At 32.5% G+C, this 10,540-nt stretch overlaps 2 protein-coding genes across 4 annotated transcripts; one reads left to right on the top strand and one right to left on the bottom strand.

Annotated features, from left to right (window-relative positions):
- Positions 1-830: 830 nt before the first annotated feature.
- On the top strand, positions 831-4,901 carry LOC145042177 (homeobox protein SHOOT MERISTEMLESS-like). 3 transcript variants are annotated; one of them, XM_078990564.1, is made up of 5 exons: positions 831-891; positions 1,372-1,709; positions 2,239-2,536; positions 3,489-3,742; positions 4,521-4,901. In XM_078990564.1, the coding sequence occupies exons 2-5, from the start codon at positions 1,386-1,388 to the stop codon at positions 4,716-4,718; spliced, it is 1,074 nt and encodes a 357-aa protein (XP_078846690.1). In that variant the 5' UTR covers positions 831-891; positions 1,372-1,385; the 3' UTR covers positions 4,719-4,901. The 3 variants fall into 3 exon arrangements, with proteins under 3 accessions (XP_078846690.1, XP_078846691.1, XP_078846689.1); XM_078990565.1 differs by lacking the exon at positions 831-891 and adding an exon at positions 908-1,038; XM_078990563.1 differs by lacking the exon at positions 831-891 and having other exon boundaries at positions 1,068-1,709.
- A 3,609-nt stretch (positions 4,902-8,510) lies between these two features.
- On the bottom strand, positions 8,511-10,528 carry LOC145039778 (uncharacterized). The gene is made up of 5 exons (XM_078987790.1): positions 10,392-10,528; positions 9,862-10,150; positions 9,487-9,784; positions 8,867-9,250; positions 8,511-8,824 (listed from the first exon to the last, which is right to left on the bottom strand). The coding sequence occupies exons 1-5, from the start codon at positions 10,526-10,528 to the stop codon at positions 8,511-8,513; spliced, it is 1,422 nt and encodes a 473-aa protein (XP_078843916.1).
- Between the last annotated feature and the right edge of the window lie 12 nt (positions 10,529-10,540).

Below are 10,540 nucleotides of genomic sequence, written 5' to 3'. Positions count from 1 at the left end.
TGCTGAACTATGCAAATTGAGTATATATATACTACTTTTTAAATATGAAATGAAAATTAAAATTAAATATAAGTAGATTTTGTTTTAATTTTTTCTGGTCTTTTTATTAAATATTCTTTTGGAAATTTTTGAATAACATCATCATTATTTTGTTTAATTATCAATTATGGTTTAACGACAGTGTCGGCATAACGTCTGGTGGTTCGGTGAGTCGGTGGTTTGACGATGACGGCTTGGTGGTTTCGATGGTCCGGCAAAACAACGACGACATATATGATTGTAAAAGTATTTATGATTCTATGATTGTAAAAGTATTTTAGTATATTAACATGATTGTAAAAGTATTTATTATTCTACGACGACATATATATTATTTTTAGTTTTATTTATGATTCTATGATTGTAAAAGTATTTTAGTATATTAACATGAATGTTTGAAAATAAAATAAATTTTTTTTGAACTAAATACATACTGTACTACAACATTATTGAAGTGTAAAAAATAAAAAATAAATAAATAAATAAAAGAAACCTATTTGTTATATATATATAAAAGAAAAAATTACTTTTAGAAAACAATGTAAGTAATAATTTATTAATGGTAATGATTAGGTTAGTATATATTAGATTAATGTTTAATAGAGTGGTGTGTTTAAAGTACAACTTAAATTAAATTTTTACTAAAATAAACATCATTGTAAGTGTTGCAGATAGACTGAATACAAACCATTTTAACTTTATCTTCTCAACACTCAATCATCTCATGACTCTAATCTACAAAAATACACCACCTCGATTTGATCGTTCCCCTCTCTCTCTCTCCGGGTTGCCAGTAATGGCAGTGCATAAGTGGCAGTGCAAGAAAAGGGGGAGTGAGTTCTCATTGGGAAGGTAAAGCCCTTCGCTTTGCACCATTTTTTCTTTGAGACACCTCTCTACACTCTACTATACACCACCAGTATACGCTCTCTATAACCACTACAAACAAGATATACATCACACTAACATTAAATTAGCAGTATCTCGCGTGCATTCTCTGTAAATCTCTCTCTCTCTCTCTCTCTCTCTCTAGAAAAAGATAAGTAACACACCCGTTTTCCAATGACCTAAAGCATTCCCTTTTCCCTTTGGCTTTCATCATCGTCATGGTTAATACTTGGACTTATACTAGTACATAGGTTTTTCAGTAAAAGGGCTGAAAAACACCCCTTTTGTAAGCTTAAAACTCGGGAGAAAATCTCTCTCTCTCTCACACACACACACGCAGACAAAAAGACATCAAAGAACTCACTTCTCAATTATGCTCGTATCTTTGCACATGAACATAAGTTGAAACCCTTAAAAAGAGAGAAATGGATGGTGGTGGTGTAGGTACATCTTGTCTGATGGGGTTTGGAGATAACAGCAACATCAATCGAAGCAGTAGTGGTGATAATAATAACAGCATTGGATCGCTGTGTCTTCCTCCAACTCCTGTTATATACAACAATAACGTAATTTTTTCCACTCAGGATCATAATCATCATCATAGCAACTGCGGTGCTTCAGCTTCTGCTATGATGCTTGAAGACAACAACGATGGTAACATTAACGATGGAGGAGGCTTAGCCTTCATCTCGTCGTCATCATGTTCTTCATCTGTTAAGGCGAAGATCATGTCACATCCTCATTACCCTCGTCTGTTATCAGCTTATCTGAACTGTCAAAAGGTATATATATTTTTCTTGAAAACCCTAATTCCTCTCTTTTTGCTTCCAACATCCTTTGTGTGTGATTAGTTGATTGTTCAGTTGGTATACTCTTCGAAGAAACCCAGAAGACATTTTCTTACAAGATTGCATTTTTTATACTCCGTGGAAGATGAACTTGAAAAAAATTTGCGACTAGAAGCAAGCCAAGAAAGTTTCTCTAGTTTCATATATATTTTGTCTTATTCATTTGTGCGATTATTTCTTCTTTTGGTAGGTTATTAGAGACCCTCCAGAAGAGAGAACATTTGTAAGAAGAAACCCAGATGTGGTTTCTTAATAAGATTTGTTTATATGCGTGTGACATCAGTTGTTTTTAGTCATTTCTTCATATGGTATGAAAGTATAATTTCTTAAAAGTAGAAAACCCTATACATTCCTACCAAAAATTTAAGTTTTTCTTTTTGTATATCAACATTTCTATATATACGTATGCCATGTGTTACCAAAGATTATGATGACAAGTTTATTCTTTACTAATATCAAACAGATAGGAGCACCACCTGAAGTAGTTGAAAGATTAGAAGAAGCCTGCCGAGCGTCCGTGATGGCTGCGATGTCTGCTAGTTCCGGCGGCTCTGGTGGCGGTTGTGCCGGCACTGGTGGTGGAGGTACGAGTACGACCTCTGTCGGACAAGATCCGGCTCTCGATCAGTTCATGGAAGCTTACTGTGAGATGCTAATTAAATATGAACAAGAACTCTCAAAACCCTTCAAGGAAGCCATGCTTTTTCTCTCAAGGATCGAGACCCAGTTCAAGGCCATCTCTTTTTCTCCTTCAGATTCCGGTGTACCCTCCATCTCTTTCTTCATATCTATATATATTTGTGTCGTGTCTGTGTGTGTCGTGTGTGTGAATTATTTATTATTTTTAAATAAACTGATGAGCTTTTTAATACTTCTGTAGTTCTGTGTTACATGGATCAGTAACACAAGCTCCCATGTCTTGGTTATTGTTCATGAACAACTATAGGCAATAATCTCCCTTGAAATTTGCAATGATTAGAAAGCGGCAAGACCTAAACAAACTCGTTCACGAACTCCATTCTGTTAAAAACCGTTCAGATTAATCCAAAAACTTACCTCTAAAAAACATCGTGAATAGTGATAACATTTTGTAATTCTTTTTGTTATGTTTTATTTGATTAAACATCTGCGACTTGTGACTATACTCTTTCTTTCCACTCTTCAAGTGATTTATTTCTGAAAAATTAAAGTTTTCTTATATTTTGCTCCAAGTTTTGTAGGTTCGCTTCAATTTCTTATTTTGTACTAGTTTCTTGATGTTATGGTTTGCATTGTGATTTGTACATAGTTCGCTTGTCTTACCAATAATTAACTTTTTGTGGTACAGTTAGGGTTTTGAAATACTTTTAAAATTCCAATAATTTCTTTTGACTATATATATCCTCCAGTAATATGATACGAGCTGAAATTTGCAAATTTCTCTGACCACAGTTGCAAATTATCCATCCTTGTTGCTTTTGGTCTGAAGATTCTTCTATTTTTAGACTTATAGTTAAAACTACTAATTTTTTTGAGGGTAAAATAGTTTACAAATATTTAGGGTTTGATGCTAATCTTTGATTTCACACTGCAGTATTAGCCAGGCTTAAGTAGGTTGATGCGCTTGTTGATTGAATCATAAAACTGCTTCTTCTTCATTACTTTGTAACTTATATCGTGCACATTATAGACATTCACATTGTTAACCCAGCTTCTTGTTTAATATTTAATCAGGTTGTGGTGAGGGAGGCATGGATAGGAATGGATCATCTGAAGAAGATCTGGATGTGGATGTAAGTAACAATATGGTTGATCCTCAAGCTGAAGAGCGGGAGCTGAAAGGTCAGTTATTGCGCAAGTACAGTGGGTACTTAGGAAGTTTGAAGCAGGAGTTCATGAAGAAGAGAAAGAAAGGGAAGTTGCCCAAAGAAGCTCGTCAACAGTTGCTTGACTGGTGGACCAGACATTACAAATGGCCCTACCCTTCGGTACATTTTCATGCGTTTTTCATCATTAATATTGTGTCAAAACCCATCCATCATTAGTGTGACTTCTTTTATTTCGATTGCATTACTAGATATCTCTTGAGAATCTATTAGGTATACGATCAATACTCACAAGCACAAATTTTAGGTTTTCAAAAGAGCTCTCGGTGACTTCCATATATATAAATATAAAGACTGTATCGGATACACTAACATAGTAATTTACAATCACATAAGATCTATATATGGAGATTTTGGGTCCCTCAGGGAAACATCATTCTCCAAATTCAACATTTATTATTGCACACAATACTCGGAATGTTCCTTATGTAGCTACCAGATTCCTACATATAGAATATTTTATTGCTTTTGATGATAATCTTTGGAGGACTATATATGCTGCTTGTTAATGCCATTTTCCTTCGTATTTCATTTGTGTGTCTCATCGTTTTTCTTTCATTTGAGGAAAAATAGGACTCAATGTAGGACTTCTCAAACACACATGCATGTCCCTTGCTACCTGCCTTGGCATATATATCATGTATTATAGGCATCATGTTGTTGCTTTTAGGATTGATAGTCGCATATGCAAGTTTATATATAGTTGAAAAAGAGAAAATCACCTACTCTATGTGTCCCTATAGAAGTCGAGAAAAGAGGGATGAATTCTGGAAAATGGATGCGCCTAGCTAACTGTACTTAATCTCATTTATAGTGAAGTCTTGGGATGGTTTACAATCCAGATTATGAATTTATGACAAATTCTAATTAATATGTACAGGAAGCTCAGAAGTTGGCTTTAGCTGAATCAACAGGGCTAGATCAAAAGCAGATAAACAACTGGTTCATAAACCAACGGAAGCGTCACTGGAAACCATCTGAGGATATGCAGTTTGTGGTAATGGATGCTGCTCATCCTCACTATTATATTGACAATATCTTTGGGAATCCTTACCCCATGGACGTGTCACTTCTCTAGATGCATATAATGATGGATATCATAAAAACTACTATGAAGGAATGGGAGTGTATATGATCTCATCTGAACGGTTTTGCATGTTGCTGTTACCTATTATGCTTGTTATTTATGATTCTACGTTTATGTAATATAAAGACAGAATCAGTAGTAAGCTATATATATATATGTGATATGTTTAATTTATCTAGGTTTCTTATTTTCATAAATTAGAAATGCTTTTTCCGTAGGGAATATGTTAGGTTTGGACAAATGCATATGATATCACATGGGAAATTGTTTGATGTGGCATAGTGGCAGGAGTGGTAGGTATCTATCCTCTCCATCAAGTGCCATCAACTCATCAAACAATAAATTAAACTGTATTGGGTTTAGCTTGTACTTGGCAGATGCATAACCATAGCCAATAGTATGTTGTTCTTTTGGCTTGTGAGTTCTTTGTTTTCTAGTATAAAATGAATCTATGCACTAACAACAAACAGTTTATTCCTTCCCAAAAAGCTGCATTTGAGGAATGCCTAAAATGCATGTGATAGTTTGATCTCTGTTACTTATAAGATTCGACATAATTATGCCATATATAAAAGGTTGAAATTACCCATGGGTTAATGATTATAATTAAAATGTGGTTATGAAACATCCTAGATGTTGGTTATTTTTATAATCAAAACATAAAATGCGGAATCACAACTTCAGATATTGATTCTCAAATTTGTCAAAAGAAAACTTTAAGCTTGAAAAAATGATTACATATTTGATTTCATTATGATCTTCGGAATTTGAAGAACTAGATTGGTCTTTTCAATTGATAGCAAGAACTCTTTAAACCCGCAACAAACCCTAAAACAAAATATTTGTAAGTATTTTCGTATGTTGTAAATTTGTTATTCATTACGTATTTATATAGATGAAGATATAACCAAATGTGAGATATTAGGGATTTAAGAGATTTTGGGTAAATCGGAAACTCGACAATCAAGATAAACATAATAAGTGTATATATTTATTTATTAATAAAATTGGTTTATCAACAATTTTGTATAATTTTCATAATAATACAAAATTAATGATAACATTATTTATATACATTTATTAGTGGTTCCAAACTATACAACAATCTTCCACTAAACCATGAATATATATACACACACACACACACACACACACAAGCATTTTAATGAATGTTATCATAATATTGATATCCTTAAACAATCTCGTATACAAGTATAGGCTTAAAGACGTCTTCATTACAATTTATGTTACTAAACCCATTAATGATCATATATACATATATAACTAACGACATAGATTATACATGATGTGTGGTTTTAAAATCAAAATATATTTCCAACGAGTTCCTTTTTACCTTGAAGTGAAATCAAATTTCAAACAAGTGCAACTGATAATGGAATTAACCGAATTTTTAATTTTGTACAGAAAAACATAACTGCTCTTAAACAAAACATAAAATACGAATAAAACTCACACTAATATAAATTATCATACCAATATGTGTAGTATGCTCATGAAAGACCTTGAAAGGTAATACCCTTGTGAGCGGATCCGCTATATGGAGTTTGCATATATGTGCTTTATAAATATTTTTCCATTTGCACTATTTTGTTAACAACCAGGAAATTAATGTCAATATGCTTTGAGTTAGTAAAACTTATGATGTTGTTGGAATATAATATTGCTAACTTCTTTTCACAACTTTAGTGGTATTTCAATACTAATATGATGCAGCCTCGTGACAAAATTATGCAACCATATTCCATGATTTGATGCCTCATGACATGCTACAAATTATGTTGCCATTATGGAAGAAGCTATTAGAGTCTATTCCAAATGACGCCTAATACAAGCAAGTAAATGTATCACGATGTGGATTAGTAACCATGTGACATTCAGTAGAATCAAGTTATAAATAAAAATGATGTCTAAAACATCTGATTTCCTATAGTGGAGTATATAGCCTTTTGTTCTTTATGAACATCTCAAACCAATTTGGATGTTTCTCAATGATCCACAATTGGGTTGATTAGATATTTTTCCAACATCCCTATAATATAGGGATATATACATACTGAGCATACATCAGATTCCCAACAAATAAAACGTAAGGAATCTTCTACACCACTCTAACTTTAAGGTTAATTGTAAGGCACTGATTGAGACTAAATTTGTCTCCTTTAGCAACAAGGGTGTCACATGGTTTGTAGTTTGCATGCAAAATCTTGCAATGATCTTATTGATGTAGCTCTTTTGTAACAATCCTAAAATTACACAAGATTTCTCTTGTTGAATCTGGATTCCTAATACAAAATACTTTTAAAATGAAGGATATTGTGGAAGCCTATTTTGTGTTAGTCTATTGATGGCAAGCAATATGTCATCAACATACAAATAATAAAGATATATTTACTTCCACTGGATTTTTGAAACACACAATTATTTACTGTTTTTGCCACAAAATCAAACGATATAATGCATTTATGAATAGGAGATTGAATAACACTGTTGGTCATTGATTCATAATTTTCGTTCTATCGAAAACAATAATAGGAATCTAGATTGATTTCTTTTTAAGGACAATGTTTTTAACCTTGTTTCTCCATAAACTCAACATCCTCAAAGAATGTTGGTCTTATCCAAAAGGAAATGTCAATATCCTTGCAACTGAGAACTAACATATTATTTTCCTTTCTTTCCTTAAAGTTAATCTCATTAAGCACATGAATCATAAATGTGATCAACGTAGATATAATGGCATAATTCAAATTTGTTGTTTTGAGAACATAACTAGTCTTAGTTTTATGCTCATTAATCCATAAACCATAATCAATAATGTCAATTTATGATATATTTACAAGGTATCAATACAACACTAATATCAAGTCTTTGGACAATAATATTAACTTGCAAGAGATATCTTTGTTTAGTGATAAACATTGAAAATAAATCATGCCAATTAATAATCTCCTCTTTGGATTGACTTATTAATCACATGAAACCAAATAATTATCTCGTGTTTACCACCATATATGTGTTTATCCGACCAAATATTAACCAATCTTTGGGTCGACTAATACTTGCATTAATAAACACATAAAATTAAAAAATTGTTGAATGTTTACTATCATATATTTGTTTATCTAACTAAATATTAACCAACCTTTAGGTAGATTAATATCCGCATTAATCAACACATAAATTCCTTGTAAATCAATTTCCACAAAATAGATCACTTTGGTGACATATTGTATTAATTGATATACTTTAAAAATAAATAGCAAGTTGTTATTAGTTTATTAACAACCTGAAATATTTATCAAACGGTGTCCATCGGGTTGAACACAACTCACGTAAACAATATCATATACCCAAATTGATTGAAATAGTGTAGGTTAATTTGGTAACAATATTATATCAATCACTAACAAAAAAAACATGATATATCTATAAACCAAAAGATTCGAGTATTCAATCAAAATGTTTTATAAAGAAAAAGTTGTCAAACAATTTCATCCGATAATTAAAGAATAACAATAGTCAACATCCTCTCTAATAAATGAATGTTTATTTTGCCACAGGGACGGACGCGAGAATTAGTAGTAAGGCTTGCATAATTTTTTTTTCGGTTAAACATAATATAAAACATTAAAAAAAATTCCGGTCAAACATAATATAAAACATCTAATAGAATTTTTTTTTTCTGGTTAAACATAATATAACAACGATGTATTAGAATTTAAATTTGTGCTCTTCGTGCAGACATCTTTTGAAACCGCTCCATTACTTTTTCATTTCAACTTTCGCAAGTGCTTCGGTCTCGACATTACAAAGCAATGCGTCGTTTAAAAAATCATTGCTAATTTTGTTACGCAAGTCGGTCTTCAAGAGCTTCATCTTTGAAAAACATCTTTCTACACTTGCGGTCGCTACGGGTAATATCAAAGCCAATTTTAAAAGCTTATAAACCAAATGATAAGACCGATGCTTCCCCGTACTAACCATCAAACGAGAAAGGTCGGAAATTTCTTTCAAACTAGTGAAGCGCTCATCTTTAATGCAATAGCGATAAAATATCTCAAGTTGTCCATCAATGTCTATCATATCTTAATCATCAAAGTCATACTTGTATAACTTACCCAACTTCAATAACTTTGATTTGTCAAATTGTGCAAATGAATCACAAGAGCTCAAAGCACCCATGTATTCTAGTAATTGGGTGCTTGTTTCACTAAATCGATCCCGATATTCTGTAAGTTGCATATCTACCACCGTGTTGAAGATTTCAACCTCAAAATGAAACCTATTAATCATTGTAGTCCTACGGTTTCTCGCACCAATATACAACTCTTCCATATCTAAAGTATCAATTTCGTGTGTTTGACAAAAAGAGGATACTTTTGGCCAAATGCTAGCAAACCCTATGTTTCTAAAAGATTGCAATGCATGCATTGTCCCTCTAACCATCGAAGCCGCTTCTAAAATGTCTAGATCTTTTCTTTGAAGTTGCTTTGACAATGTACCTGTGAGGTGTAAAATGTTATACATCATATGTAAGTAAAACACGAACTTATATGATTTAAAATATGCTAAGATTTCAGATGCTTGTTGACGGTTTGCCAATGACCCTCCCTCCCCTTTCACAAAATCTAAAACTACAAGAACATTCGCAAACAACTTTATCAAACTTGTGAGTGTATTGAAATGTGAACCCTATCTTGTTTCTCCCGCTCTAACAACTGTAGTCTCTTGATTTAACCCTCTTCCATTTTCAAGTTCACCACTACACAAACCTTTTTGCACCCTTTCTCTTGCTTGCTCTCGTAGTAAGTCTTATATTTTACACGATGCACAAACAACATTAACCACCAAAGAAATTTGCTAAAAAAGTCACTAACACCATCATGTTTATTTGCTACAACCACAACTACTAACTGAAGTTGGTATGCAAAGCAATGAACATAAAAATCCGTATCATTCTCTTGTAATATCAAAGCTTTCAAACCATTGAATCCCCCTCGCATATTGCTAGCCCCATCATAATCTTGTCCTCTTATCTTTTAAATTTTTAATATATATATATATATATATATATATTAAATTGAAATAACAAAAAAAGTAAAGAGTAAATTACCTGACTAAAACTCAACTTATTACTTGTAAGTACTTCATTTATGGTTTTTTTGAGTGTCAAAGAAGATGTATCCTTCACGTTCACTAGTCCGATGAATATTTCTTTCACAAAGCCAAGACTATCGACATAACACAAAACAACAACCATTTGTTCCTTTTTTGAAACATCACCAGATTCATCAACTAGTAAAGCAAAAACATCTTGACCAATCTCTTCACAGATACTCAAAAGTACTTCTTGTGCAAAACATTGCTCAAGTTCTTTTTGAATTTTAAAGGAAATTAGTTGACTGTTTTAGGAGCATTTTCTAAAGTATTATTGAAAATATCTTCACTAGTCTCTCAAATGGCTTTTAACACTTTAATGTAAACCCCTCTATTTTCCGAGTTAACCGACTCGTCATGACCATGAAACGGTAAACCAGTTTTCAATAAAAGTCTAACAACAATAATAGAAACACGCAATCGAGCTTTATATTTATGGTTCTCTGCTTCGGTTTGCCTCCTCAAGACTACATTAACATGACCCACATTAAAAACTCACACTTTTCTCTTGCTTTGTTGTAAAAACTATCAACACCACCCACATGAGTCCGAAATGCATCTTTTTTATTCCAAGTATCAAAACCTTGGGAAACAAATGCATCTCTCCCTCCTTTTTGTCCCATGAGATCCCCATA

This window comes from Lactuca saligna, chromosome 4 (assembly GCF_052625555.1).
Source record: "Lactuca saligna cultivar CGN05327 chromosome 4, ASM5262555v1, whole genome shotgun sequence".
Lineage (NCBI taxonomy): Eukaryota > Viridiplantae > Streptophyta > Magnoliopsida > Asterales > Asteraceae > Lactuca > Lactuca saligna.
The sequence above is the reverse complement of the archived record's forward strand: the minus strand, read 5'-3'. Positions and strand labels throughout refer to the sequence as shown.

Bases quoted from the DNA above. Each gene is read 5' to 3' on its own strand.
- LOC145042177 (XM_078990563.1), top strand. From the start codon at position 1,353: ATGGATGGTGGTGGTGTAGGTACATCTTGTCTGATGGGGTTTGGAGAT. The intron at 1,710-2,238 runs GTATATATATTT...AATATCAAACAG, and splicing joins CTTATCTGAACTGTCAAAAG to ATAGGAGCACCACCTGAAGT. The intron at 3,743-4,520 runs GTACATTTTCAT...TAATATGTACAG, and splicing joins ACAAATGGCCCTACCCTTCG to GAAGCTCAGAAGTTGGCTTT.
- LOC145039778 (XM_078987790.1), bottom strand. From the start codon at position 10,528: ATGGGACAAAAAGGAGGGAGAGATGCATTTGTTTCCCAAGGTTTTGAT. The intron at 10,151-10,391 runs GTGGGTCATGTT...CTCCTAAAACAG, and splicing joins GAAAAGTGTGAGTTTTTAAT to TCAACTAATTTCCTTTAAAA. The intron at 9,785-9,861 runs GTAATTTACTCT...AAAATTTAAAAG, and splicing joins ATAAGTTGAGTTTTAGTCAG to ATAAGAGGACAAGATTATGA.